This window comes from Nannospalax galili, unplaced genomic scaffold (assembly GCF_000622305.1).
Source record: "Nannospalax galili isolate Female #2095 unplaced genomic scaffold, S.galili_v1.0 scaffold1626, whole genome shotgun sequence".
NCBI classification, from domain to species: Eukaryota; Metazoa; Chordata; class Mammalia; order Rodentia; family Spalacidae; genus Nannospalax; species Nannospalax galili.
Window position 1 is genome coordinate 202,960 of NW_008354162.1, and position 13,942 is coordinate 216,901.

The window sequence follows — 13,942 nt, forward strand, 5'->3', positions numbered from 1 at the left end:
AAGCTCTCCCTGCAGCCCCAGCTGGTCTGGAACTCGCTATGTAGACTAGGCTGGCCTTGAACTCACAGAGATCTGCCTGCCTCTGCCTCCTGATTAAAGCAGAGGACCTATGTGTTCAGTTCCCAGCACCCACATGGTGGCTAACAACAGTCTGTAACTCCAGTTCCAGGGGATCCAACACCTCTTCAGACCTCTGCAGGTATTGCATGGGTGTACTTACATGCATGCAGACAATCCACTCAGACACATAAAAAATATATGATTTTTTTTTAAGTTTTGGAGGGAGGGGGTCCAAAACCAGAAAGCAATAGGCATGATTAATAGAAGCCCATACCACACACTTGGTGCTTGAAGTCAGTTTGCCTGTTTCTTGGGCCACAAGGGATAAGGAGAAAATTCTGTCTTTTGTGACTGTAGAATCATAGCAGGTGGCCTGTCATATTCCTGTAGCTGTACCTGGAGGGCTAGAGGCTGCTGGGACCGGGGTCTGACCTGTGAGGCTGCAGCTAACAAGGACCTATATCATCTCAATAATGGGTATGGGAATGGCCTACTCTAAAAAGGAACCACTGGCCAGGTGTTGTGGCTCATGCCTATATTCCTGCTACTCCAGAGGATGATGCAAATGCATTCTGGAGTTTCACACCAACTTGGACTAGAGTGTTGAAACTCTGTCTCAAAGAACAATAAATAAACAGCTAAGTAAATAGTAGCCTCTGCTTGTTATCCTTTTGTTGAATGACATTTCCTTTTCATCTCTATATAGAGGGATAATTAAGTTAGAGCTTCATATTAAACACTCAGTTCTACAATGGGCTGTGCCACAGGAGTGTGATTCACAGACTGGTAGCTACCACCTTTCCCAGCCAAGCATCTTTTCAATTTCAGCCAGAAGAGAAAAGTCCTTTAATGATCTTGAAACTCCTTTACTTTTAAAATGGAAGCAGCAGTGTACCTCTGAGCAGTCCCGATTACTCAAGTTTTCCTTCAGCAAATATTTATGAAGTGTGTACTATGAGCCAGGCTTTGGTCTGGATACTGAAGATAAAGCAGTAAACAAGGTCGTTTCTTGGAGTCTATATTGCAGTGTGGAAACCATCAATACAGATAAAGATCTGTCAATGTCGAGTATTTTGGTGATAAGCATTAATAGAATAAACCCAGGAAAATGAACAGAGTGAAGCTGAGAGGGTCTGAGGTTCTGTATTAGTGTTTAGAAAATACACAACCCTCAGGGGAGATGAACTAACCCTAACCTTAAGGATGTTGGCCTCAGGGAAGCAGAGAATGAAAGTACAAAGGTCTTAGGGAGGGGTTGAATGGCATTGTGAAGGACCAGTAAACCAGGAGGCAGTGATGCTGGATCAGTGTGGTCAGGGGTGAGACTGGTGCCTAAGCCTAGAGAGGAGGGCTGTCAGGCCACTGTAGACCCTTTTGTACATAGACTTTCAGTTTTGGAGGAGAGAGAAACCATTGAGGTGTTTTAAGCAAGTGACAGATGCAGACCTAGTTTGAAAAGAAAGAAGGGCTGGAGGAATGTAAGCCATTAAGAATTTTTGCTGTCCTTGCAGAGGACCCAGGTTCGGTTCCCAGCATCCACAAGACAGCTCACAACTGATAGATAAAGTAGCCTATGGATTAATACGGTTGGTGGGGAGAAAGCACCAGGACACAGATAAAACTCCATCAGAATAGAGTTTATTAGCAAAGGAACACATGGGACAGATTCTGTTCCAGGAAGGGAAAATGTCTGCCCCAGTCATGAGCTGGGGTCTTTTTATAGGAGGAGGCTTCTGGGGGGGGGGGCAGTGAGGAAGGCGGGAAGATATATTTTTTTTAAAGTTAGACGTGGGGGAAGCAAGAGAGACAGACTGTTAAAACCTGCCCCCTTTAGGGATCAAAGGGGAAGCCTGCTGTGTTGGCCAAACAGTGGAGAAAAGTCTGCTTCTCTTGACTTCAAAGACCAGGGTGCTTATCCCTTTTCTCAGGGGCTTGCAAGGTCAGTGAGGCCCTGTTGGTGAGGGGGTGGGGCTATCTGAACCTTAACAACAACTATTTGTAACTTCAGTTGGAAGGGTTCTGACACCCTCCTCTCATCTCCACTGGCACTGCACACGTGGTGCACATACATACATGCAGGAAAAGCACTCATACAACATAAAATTTTTTTAAATCTTTAAAGGAAAGAAAGAAATCCCCTGTGGAAGCTGAGTTGAGTAGACAGAAAGAAGTAAAGCAAAACTGAAGGCAAGAGACCACTAAGGTCATTAAAATAGTGTGGAATGATAGCTGCTTGGTGCAGGACGGGGATAGTGAAGACGATGAGAAATGGACACTGGAGTTTGAACAGAGACAGCAAAGCCTGATGACGGGTCTGGTATGGCATAAGAAAGAAAAAGAACAAGGATGAGCCCAGAGTCTTGACTTGAGGAAGTACAAGGAGGGGAAAGTGAGTTGGAGAGGAGGTAGAAGAGTTGGGTGGCAGTTGGAAAGGAAATCAGCAATGACAAGACCTTTGGAGAGAGGTGCCTGTGTTCCAGGAACAGTGTGACCTACAGATATGAATATGGGTTTCCCTAGTGTGGGAAGTGTATTTAAAACCCAGGAGACTAAGAGATGAGGATTATTTGGGCCAGATCTAGTGTTTCTCCCTCTTTCCCTCCATCCAGCTCCCTCTCCCTCTTTGTTGAGGGGGGGGTGGGGTAATGGAACCCTGAGCATCAGGCATATTAAGGAAGTGTTACCATTGAGCTATATCTCAAATCCTTTTATTTTGAGGTAGGGTCTCACTAAGTTGCCCAGGTTGGCCTTGAACTTGCAATCCTGCTACCTACAACCTCTCACAGCCTTAGGCATGCACCATCAGATCCAGCTGGTATTTTTTGTTTTTCTCTGATAGGTCAAAACTATTTTTTAAACATTTAGTTGCTTTTTGAATCCCTAAACCTACAGTGTTGTTTTTAATTTTATTTTTATGTGTATGAGTATATTGCCTGCATATATGTAAGTGCACCCATGTAGTGCAATGGCCAGAAGAGGGAATCATCGGATTCCCCTGGAACTGGAGTTATCGATGGTTGTTAGCTGCCATGTGGGTGCTGGGACTCGAACCCAGGTCCTCTGCAAGAACAGTTAGTGCTCTTAACCACTGAGCCATTTCTCCAGTCCCTACAGTACTGTTTTTAAAAATGACTATAGATACACAGCATGAATGAAGGTTGTGATATATCAATGTGGTCAAAGAAATGATCTTGCAACTTCTAAAGATCCTTACAAAGCTACCATAAGTCTAAAAGCATTTTGATTTGATCGTTATCACTTGCCAACAGTCTTCAAATTGGCACAAATGTTGAAATCACAAAAGCAACTTTGGAGGTTGGTGTTTGATTATTTCCTTTACTCTTTAAAGGATAGGTCGAATTATTATTTAATTTGGGTTTTCGCAAATGCATCTCTGAAATAGACTTCCTGGCCTCTGCAAGTTCTGTTTTCTAAAAATCTAAATTCTAATACAAGGTTTCAAAACGTACTTGGGCAGTTCATATTTTTCATATTCATTCAGCCAAAGAGCAAAACGTAAATGTAAAACTTGTTTCCAATGATACATTGGCTACCTGAGGGCCTATTTAAAAATTTTTTTTAATTATTTTTATTTTACATGTTTGAGTGTGTTGCCTGCATGTGTGTGAGCGCCTATTTTTTAAGGTAAAACTTTCTGTGAGAGCAAAGCTTAAGGAACAACTTTCGGGGTTCTCCGGTGTAAGGGGGCCACAGGCCCTGCGGAGGGAGGGAGCGGAGCTTGCCCTGCGCAGAAAGCTAGCTCCCTGAGGAACCCCTCTGGCTGTCGCGTTCCCTGTGTCCTCACCCTTCGGCCCACTGACGTGGGATGTCTGAGCTAGTCCGCTGCGACGCAGGAAGCTAGACTACTGTGGCCCGCCACCCTTGGCGGAGCCCAGTCGGCGGTGCGGGAAGAACGCTCAGCCAGATCCTGCCCTACCAACGAACCCAGGCTGCAGCTTCTCCCGCCCTTTTCCAAGATGGCTGCCGGCAAGGCGCTGGGATGCCGGGCCAGCTACCCGCGGACCCCTGGAGGAGGAGCGAGGGGCGTGGCCGGGGCGGGGCTGTCGGGAGCTCTGCGCTGATTGGCCACGGTGGCCGACCGGCCCCAGCGCTGGTCCGCATCCCGCTCCGCGGCCTGGGGCTGGGATGTGACCGGCAGTGGGCTCCCAGCTCCCGGCGGTGACGGCTGTGTGCGGCGGAGACTGCGGTGAGAGCGGCGCGGGCGGGCGAGGCCGGGGCGCAGAGGGCTGCCGGTCGGCAGGGCCACGGGATGAGGAAGCGGACCGAACCAGTCACCTTGGAGCATGAGCGCTGCGCCGCCTCCGGCTTGTCCTCCTCCGGCTCAGCAGCTACGGCGCTGGACGCCGACTGCCGCTTGAAGCAGAACCTGCGCCTGGCGGGCAAGGGGCCGGCGGAGCCGCGCTGCGCAGGCGACGCGGCCATGAAGCGGGCGCTGGGCAGGTGAGAAGCGGCGAGGGGCGCGCGGGCCCCTCACCTGGCTAGCAGGTAGCCCAGGTCCTCTCCTTCGTGTCCGGTTCGTCTCGTGGTCCCATCTGCCCTGCGTCCTCCTCGACTCCTCTCCAGCCCCCTTTCCGTTGCCTGGGCCGTAGGGACCGTCCTACCCCATCCTCCCCGCGCCCCCCACCCCCCGCAGGATCTGCCTCCCGAGCGCTCCTCCCACCCTCCTGGCGTCCCCCTGCCCTACGCGCTTCTCATCCGCCGTCCTCGCACCCTGGGGTCAGCACCCTTCTAGGTTAGCTGGAAGAGAACCCTTTAGCGACAGGTCAGAGGGCCTGGGAGTCCCGACCAGCCCTGAGTCTCTGGGAGAGTTAGAAAGGCCCTTGGATGCCCGCACATTAGAGGAGGACCAAGCAAAAGTGGGCCAGACCCTGCCAGTGCTGTTGACCACCCGGCCTGCTTTGCCTTGACCCCAAACTGAGTGCAGTACCAGCGCCCCTCTCTCTGGAAATTTACCTGCACTTGGTCTCTCCCGCTGGTAATTAATTCGCCGCTCAGAATTTCTGGACCCTTCGGCCAAGATTAAACGATGTGCAGCGTCCTAGGGAAAGGATGGGTGCATCGCATTCTCAGCTGGTGAAGGGAGCTGGTGGTTGGCAATGCAGATGGCCCCAAGCACTTGAAAATCTATCTCTGGGAATAGCTTTGTAAGGTCTTGAGAAGCCCTATGGGGTGGGTGGATTGTTTGGTTAGTGTGTTTTGTGTCCTCCCCTGGGGATGGAGAAGAATGCGGTTATGTAAAGCTGATTTCAAAACTGAAATAAGTGCATATTTCATAGGGATAGATTTCTTTCCCTCCATACTGATTTCTTAATCTGACAGTTTGTAGAATATCATTCTTGGCAGTTTTGAAGTTCATGATAGTTCTTCATAGTTCATGATTGGTGAAGTTAGTTTGTAATGTTCCCAGGACAGGCATTTTAGCAGCATTTTTTTTTTTTTTAATGTCAGTTGTTTGCCAGGCACTTCATTGTAAAACATTTACCCAAATAGCAAATCAGAACTTAAAGCTCAGTGCTTAAAAGATCATGAACACAAACTAAAAATCACTGTCGAGTCTCAATACGGAACTGACCATTTGAGTTTTGTATGTGGGTAAAATTAACTAGCAGGTGGGTGATCAAGATAGGAAGACGCTTGCCACAATTTCTGATGAACTGAGTTGGATCCTTGAGACCCATATGGTGGAAGGAGAGAACGACTTGCTGCAAGTTGTCCTCTGACCGCCACATGAGCCCAGTGACACATACATGCATTCAGAATAAATAATTACACTTTAATTTGAAATTAAGTAGCAGGTGATTAATCTTTTCTAAAACTGATGTAGTGTCTTTGCTTTCTCTTAGGAAAGGTTTGCTCCCATTAAAAACTTTTTTTTTTTTTTTTTTTTTTTTTTGAAGACAGGGTCTCCCTGTAGCCCCAGCAGGCCTGGTACTCACCATGTACACCAGGGTGGCCTGGATCTCAGAAATCTGCCTGCCTCTGCCTCTGCTGGGATTAGGGTGTGTGCCACCATACCTGATCCATTAAAAGCTATACTACACTGTTATGTCCCATAAAACTCAGATAAGTTGGGAAAATCCACATTAAAAAAAAAACTAAATTGTTATACACAATAATGGTTGAGGCAAAAGTGCCGCTCTGACACCTTCCTCCCATGAAAAACTTTTTTTTTTTTTTTTTGTCTTTTTGAGACAGGGTCTCCCTGTAGCCCCAGCAGGCCTGGTACTCACCATGTACACCAGGGTGGCCTGGATCTCAGAAATCTGCCTGCCTCTGCCTCTGCTGGGATTAGGGTGTGTGCCACCATACCTGATCCATTAAAAGCTATACTACACTGTTATGTCCCATAAAACTCAGATAAGTTGGGAAAATCCACATTAAAAAAAAAACTAAATTGTTATACACAATAATGGTTGAGGCAAAAGTGCCGCTCTGACACCTTCCTTGTATGAAAAGGACCCGATTAATTTTGAGGGACAAAGGGAAGCATTCGAGTGGTGCCCACACTGAGTGAACAGAGGCTTTAGGGGAATAAAGCATCACAGAAGGAAGGTGGGACTGGGACATTAGCTCACAGCTTCCTTTCCTGCTAACCAGATCACTTATTTCCACTGTAATTTTGTAATTGCATGCATACTCCTTGACTTGCTTTACTGTGGCTGCTCCCCCAGGAAGAATGGAAGTGCAGGTTGTTTCTGCACTATTGCATCACTCAGCCTGCCTGAGGGTAAGTGGCAAAAAGAATTTGTTGAATGAATGAATAAACGTAGAAAAAAATTCCTAGAGGTGAAATTGATGGACCAAGAGGTGTTTATAATTGAGAGGTAAAAGCCATGTTATGCTGTGAAGAATTAGTACTGATTTTGACTTCCACTATCAATGTAAATTGCCTGCCCCCCCCAGTACTATGTGTGTTACCACATTTTGATCTCTGATGAAAGAAAAAAACAAATGGTGTCTGATTTGTAACCTTATAGTGTATTATTTCCTCATTAGGTAGCATTTTCGCATTTGTGTAAGCCTTTTATATACTTAAAATAATTTATTGAGAATTACATACATGCATATAAGGTGTTTTGATCAGATCCATGCCCACTTCCTCCCCTCCAACTCCTCCCGTACCTCCCCATCATTTTTACTTCCCCATCATTTTTACCTCCCCATCATTTTTACCTCCCCATCATTTTTACCCCATCACGACTTTTTTCTGATAACTTCATGTACTGTTTCTTCTTCCTTTTTTTTTTTTTCTTTTGGTCTTTTTGAGACAGGGTCTCCTTGTAGCTCCAGCTGTCCTGGAACTCACTGTGTAGACCAGGCTGGCTTTGAACTCACAGAGATCCGCCTGCCTCTGCCTCTTCTTAATGGGGCTTTTGCTACTCTTAACATTCCCCCCCAAGAGGTAACCCTAAAATCTTTTAAGGATTAGATAAGAGCTCCCAAATACTTTTGTCATTTTTGACCTTTGGAATGGAGTATGTTGCTAAGAGGCCCAAGGATATTTTGACTTTTAGCCAAGAAACTGGCTACCTTTCTTTGAGGTCTTTTTACCCTAACTGCCTAGCCAATTCCTACTTCCTATCCTTATCACACCATCCTCTGAAGAGGTTCTCCAACTTGCGGATAGGGAATTGGGACGCAGACTGCTCTGGCTTCTTCCATGCTGAACAGGGATGCAGGGTGAGGCAATTGGGTACCCCTTCAGTGGGTCTATCTAAAAGACTCCCAAATTGCATAACTCTTATCTGTAGGGAGAAAAGAAAGTCCTTGACTGGTGAAGGCCAGCCTGGTCTACGAAGTAAAGCCTTTTATATACTTCTGAAATTACTAACTTTAAAAAAAATATATTATTTTTCAGTGTACGAGTGTATTGCCTGTATGTATGTAAGTGCATCTGTGCCATGCTATGCCCGAGGAGTTCAGAAGAAGGTGTCAAGTTACAGACTGTTGTCAACCACTGTGTGGTTCTGGGAATTGAACCCAGGTCCTCTTTAAGAGCACCCAGGGCTCTTAAGCACTGAGCCATCTCTCCAGCCCCAAATTATTAATTTTAATGGCTCTTCTTTGGATCTTGCTGCACATTAAAAAAAATTTATTATTTTTATTTTATGTATTATGAGTGTATTGTCTGCATGTATGTGAGTGCACCCATGTCATGCAATGCTGCAGAAGAGGACTTTGGATTTCCCTGGAACTGGGGTTAAGGACGGTTTGTAGCCGCCATGTGGGTCCTGCACATTTTTTAAACTATTGTGGAAACTTTCAAATATATAAAGAGGAGAAAACCATATAATGTTCCTCCATGTATGCATCGCCTAGTTCCAAGTTTTCACTGCTTAGACAATCATGAACCATCTCACCTCCTCTCCATTTTTTGCAGGGTGGGGACTAGATTATTTTAAAGCAAATTTTATTCATAAGTACTTTTAAAATATAATTGAACATCAAGTACTTTAATATATCTTTCTGTCTATATAACCTAGCTTCTGAACTGAATTGGCACTTCCCCTTTTGATTAAGGGGGAGTCCGCCTGGATGTTACTTTGTTTAAAAGTCTTTTTTTAAGCTGGATGTGGTGGCGCAGCCCACGTGGTGTAGTCCCTGCACTTGGGAGGCAGAGGCAGGCGGATCTCTGTGAGTTCAAGGCCAGCCTGGTCTACATAGTGAGTTCCAGGACAGCTGGGGCCACAGGGAGACCCTGCTTTTAAAAAAAAAATAAAAGTCTTTTTTATGGGTTTCTTTTTCTTTGCTCCCTACCCTGTATCTCTAGAAAAATCCCATGTATTTTTAAAATTTTTACTTATTTATTAGTATTTTGTGTATGTGTGATTTTGTTTGTGGGTGTGTATGGAGGTCAGAGAGCAGTCTTGCAGAGTCGGTTTTCTCCTTCCACGTTTGTGTGGGTTCTGAGAATCAAGCTCAGATTGCCAGGCTTCTTCAGCAACTACCTTCACCCAGGGAGCCATCTGGTCAGCACATCCTATATGTTTCTATTCTAGTTATTTATCTTTTTATTGTTATAGAAAAATATTGTGTATTTGATTGTATAAATTTACAACTATTAATGTATCTTTCTACTCATGGTTTTAACAGTTGATTTGGGGGGGACGGATTCCAGGTATACTGTCATAGCAACTACAAATAGTAATTTTGCCCCTTCTAATTTTTATGTCACTTGTTATTTTCTGATTGCATGGTATTTCCAGACAAAAAGTTCAGTAATATGGATGATACTGGATGCCCTTGACTGATTCATGACTTTATTGACAATGCTTTATGACTTTATTGACAAGACTTTGAGTTTTTATCCATTAAGCACCATGCCAGTTCTTTTGTAAGGGGGCTGTTGCTGATGTTGTCCAAGTGCCATTTCAGCACTGTAGCATGAGCGTAGTGATTTTCTCTTAGTATGTCAGGTGATAGATTTTGTATTCCTGAATCATCGTTCTATTTCTGGGATGAATTCTAATATTATATAGCTGGTCTACTGATAGATTATAAAAAATTACATCATTATTGGTAAGGCTAAGCTATAATTTTCTTGCCATTTTTTTTTACGGTGCTTGGATATTGAACATATTTTCTTTTTTAATGCTATCTATGTCAAGTTGTTTCAGTGTTTTCTATAGCTTTATTAAAAGTTTTCTCTGACCAGGCACAGTGGCCCGTGGTGGCTAAGACAGGAAGGTGCTTGAGTTCAGGAGTTTGAAGCTAGACTGGGCAACATAGTGGGAAAAAATATTTTCTCTTCTTTTACATTAGCCAGTAAAAACTTTTTTTTTTCTTGAGACAGAATCGCATGTAGCCTAGGCTATCCTCTAACTCACTGTATAACAAGAATGACCTTGAACCCTTAATTCTTACACCTGCTGGGACTACAGGCCTGTGCTCAATTTAAAATACTTTCAAAATGGTCTGTTTCTTTAAAATATATCAAATACAGATATACACTAGAATTTGAAAAAACATCCCCTTTCCCCAAATATGTGCTCATTACCCCAGGAGGGCCAGGGGATTCTGAGGGTCACCAGTAGTGCAGAACATGTTTCATCTGCTACCATGCCCCATCCTGACCTGGACGGTTGGTTTTTGTTTTTTTGTGGTCTCATCAACTTTTTTATAGTTGTTATTTATTTTTATTTTATGTGCATGAGCAGGAGAGTGGCACCATAGGGAGTATAGCTCACCATGTCATTCTAAATCTATGACATGAATAGACTGGAGGCAGTGGGGTGAGGGCTGTTTTCATCAAGTAAGACATTATGGGGCTTGGGGCTAGGGAAGTAGCCATGGAGGTGGGAAAAAATGTGGAATTCTGAACATACTTTGAAGGAGGTATTAACCAGAATTTACTGATGGCTTGAATGGAGAAGTGTGAAAGAGAGAGGAGCCTTTTCTGAGTAGCGAAGAATAGAGTTGCCATGTGCTGGGAAGGGAACTGTTTTAGTTTTCTCCAGCTATAACACAGTGTCATAAGCCCGGTAAGTTAACAACAGAAGTTTATTTGATTTACAGTTCTGGAGCCTGGAAAGTCCAAGGTCAAGGTGCTGCATTTGAAGAAGGACCTGATGCTACATCTTAACATGGCAGAAATATCTGATAAAGAGAGAACATTTTGGAGAAAAGGGGATAAGGATAGGAGAATACTTAATGAGACTGACAAAGCTGCTCCCACGGTATCTGGAGTTAGCCTCATCTCACATTGACCCACCTGGTTTATGAGAGCCTTAATCCACTCCTGAGAGTGGTGCACTCAGGATCTTCTGTCACCTCTTAAACAGCCTGCCCTCTCAGCACCATCTCAGTGATAATTAGATTTCAACATGAACTGGGTGGGGTGGTACATGCTTGTAGTCCTAACCTCTGGGGAAACTAAGGAAGAAGGAAGGATCACCTGAACCCAGATGTTTTGGGTCAACCTGGACAACATAGCAAGACTCTTAAATTTTTTTTTCAGCATGAATTTGGGAGAAATTCAAACAGCATTTCATTACAATTGTCCCGTAAGTCTTAAATCACAGTATAGTGTTAACTCAAATGTCCAAAGTTCAGTGTGTCATCTGAGTCAGAAATGGGTGACATTCAAAGCACAATTTATCCTGAGGCCCATTCCCTCCACCTATGCCTGCCCTACTTCCAGAATCCAGTGGTGGGGCAGGCATAGGTTAGACATTCTCATTCCAAAAGGAGGAGGCTGGCAAGAGGAAAGGAGGAACCCTCCTGAGCCAGTCCAGAACCAGTCAGGGAAAATAGCACAGGTCTAAAAGCCAAAGAGTCCTTTGGCAGTATCTCCCACATCCTGGGCACAGTGAGACGTGACAATGTGGACAGCGGTGCTTGAACCTCTGCAGCCTCTAGCAGCCCTGCTTCTGTGGCTTTGCTGGACTTAACAGCAATCTTGGGCTGGAGTCATCTCAGCTCTCCCAAGATTGGTCTCTGCCTGCACATTGGAAGCTCTACAGCTGAGATCTTGTGGATGGCTCCACCCCTGAAGCAGCCCCATATTGCCCTTGGGGGACTCTGGTAGCTCTGCCTCAGGACAGGTCTCTACTTAGCCTCCTAGGCTGCCGGCAACCTCCTTTAAAGTCAAGGTTTAGGAACCCAAGCCCCACAGCTCTTGCATTATTCCATAATGCTGTACAGCATGGACACAATTCAGCTCAAGTCTTACTGCTCTGTAAACAAGGAGGGCCTTTACTCTGGTTTTCAATATAGTTCCTCATTCTGTCTGAGATCTCATGAAAATAGCCTTTACTCTAGTTTCCAATGTATAGTTCTTAATTTCTGTCCTATCTTTTTTTTTTTTTTTTTTTTTTTTTTTTAGAAACAGGGTTTGGCTGTATAGCTCAGGTTGCCCTTGATAGAACAGGCTGGCCTTGAACTTACAGAGATCAGCCTACCTCTGCCTCCGAGCTGCTGGGATTAAAGGCATGCACTACCCACTCCAGGCTCTGTCCTAGTTATCTTTAACTGTGTACTTGACATAGCCTAGAGTCATCTGAGAAAGGAATCTCAAGTAAGAGATTTCCCAGATCAGATTGGCCTGTGGATATGTCTGGGGGGAGTCCTGATTGTTAATTGCCATAGGAGTCTACTGTGGCTGGCACCATTTCCTGGGCAGATGGTCCTGTGCTGTATAAGAAAGTTAGCTAAAGCCAAGTGTGGTGACTCAGGCCTTGAGGCAGGCGGATCTCTGTGAGATAAGGTCAGCCTGGTCTGCATAGTGAGTTTGAAGCCGTCAGGGGCTACAGGAGACCCTGCCTCAAAAAAAGAAAAGAAAGCTAAGTATGAATCATGAACCCAAAGGGAACTAGCAAGCAGTGCTCCTTTATGGTTTCTGCTTGTAAGCAGAAATAAACCCTTTTTTCTTATAAGTTGCTTTTGGTCAGTGTTTTATCACAGCAGCATAAAGGAAACTAGAATACTGTCTGATACTTGACAAGCACTTCCACAAACCGATGAGTCCTTGACTTCCCCTGCAGCTCTCTTTTTCTCAGTCTTCATCAAGACAATCCTTCTGCTCTGTTCCTAGAAATACAGGCTTTTTTCTAACCTCCAAATTATTCCAGCTTCTTTTTTTATATTTTTTATTATTTTTATTTTATGTGTATGAGTATATTGCCTGCATGTATGTAAGTGTACCCATGTTGTGGAAAACACATGGAAGTCAAAAGAGGGCTTTGGATCCCCTGGAACTGGAGTTACAGATGGTTGTTAGCCATCGTGTGTGCTGGGAATCAAACCTGGGTCCTCTGCAAGAGCAGCCAGTTCTCTTAACTCCTAAGCCATCTTTCTAGCCCCAGTTATTCCAACTTCTACTCATTACCCAGAATACTCCTTCTACTGTGTTCCTGGGAATACCAGCTTTTTCTAACCTCCAAATTAATCCAACTTCTACCCATTACCTAGAGGAGGGTGTTAAGTGCCCTCTTCTATCACTTTCTACCTATTCCTTTGAGGCAGGGTTTCTCCCTGAACCTGAAGTCCACATTTATCATTTAGGCCAGAAAGCCCCAGCAATCCTCCTGTCTTTGCCACACTCAGTGCTGGGATTACAGGCACTAGCAGAATCACATCCAGCTTGTTATGTTCATGCTATGATACAAAATCTGATCTTCATGCTTGCAGAGCAAGCACTCCTAAATCACTTAGTCTGTCTTTTGAAGCTATAATGGAAAACCACAGACTGGGTAAATTATAAACAATAGGAGTTTATTTGGCTCACAGTTAAAGAATCTGAGAATTCTAAGGTTGAGGGCCATGCTGTGTTACAACATGATAGAAGGCATCATATGGTGAGAGAGAACACAGGAAGTGGAGTAGCTTTGAGCAAGAGAACATGTGCCAGAGCCAGTTAACTTTTATTACAAAGCTACTTTCTTGATCACTAAGCAGCTCCTGCATCAGTTTGTCAAGATGAAAGGGTGTAGCACAGTGGTAGAACACTTGATTTAGCCTGCTCAAGGCCCTGAGTTTGATCCTTAGTACTGCAAAAACAAAAAAGAAGAAAATAGAGCTGAGAGGAACTGCTGGTGGAGGAATATAAATAAGCAAAAAGGAGTGTTAAAAATCTGTAAAGTGGTCTTAAGTTTTAAGGTAAAAGAAGAGAAAGTTAGGCCATGCATGGTGGCCACTGCCTTTAATCCCAGCACTTGAGAGGCAGGGGCAGGGGGGCAGGGGCAGGTGTCTCTGTGAGTTTGAGGCTAGTCTGGTCGACAGAGTTCTATAGGATTCTAGACCAGTCAGGGCTACAAGGCGAGATTGTGGTAGGGGGTGGGGGAAAAGGGATGGAAGGGGGAGACAGAGAAAGAGAGAGACAGAGGGAGAGAGAGAGGAGAGAGAGGAGAGAGAGAGAGAGAGA

General features: G+C 44.7%; 1 protein-coding gene across 1 annotated transcript in view; it reads left to right on the top strand.

Moving 5' to 3' along the window:
- Window positions 1–4,155: 4,155 nt before the first annotated feature.
- Abhd12 (abhydrolase domain containing 12) overlaps window positions 4,156–13,942 on the top strand; it is a 99,755-nt gene continuing 89,968 nt past the window's right edge. The window contains exon 1 of the mRNA XM_008851176.2: window positions 4,156–4,521. Coding sequence (XP_008849398.1) covers window positions 4,331–4,521 — 191 coding nt within the window. The 5' untranslated portion in view covers window positions 4,156–4,330. The remainder of the gene's footprint in view (window positions 4,522–13,942) is intronic.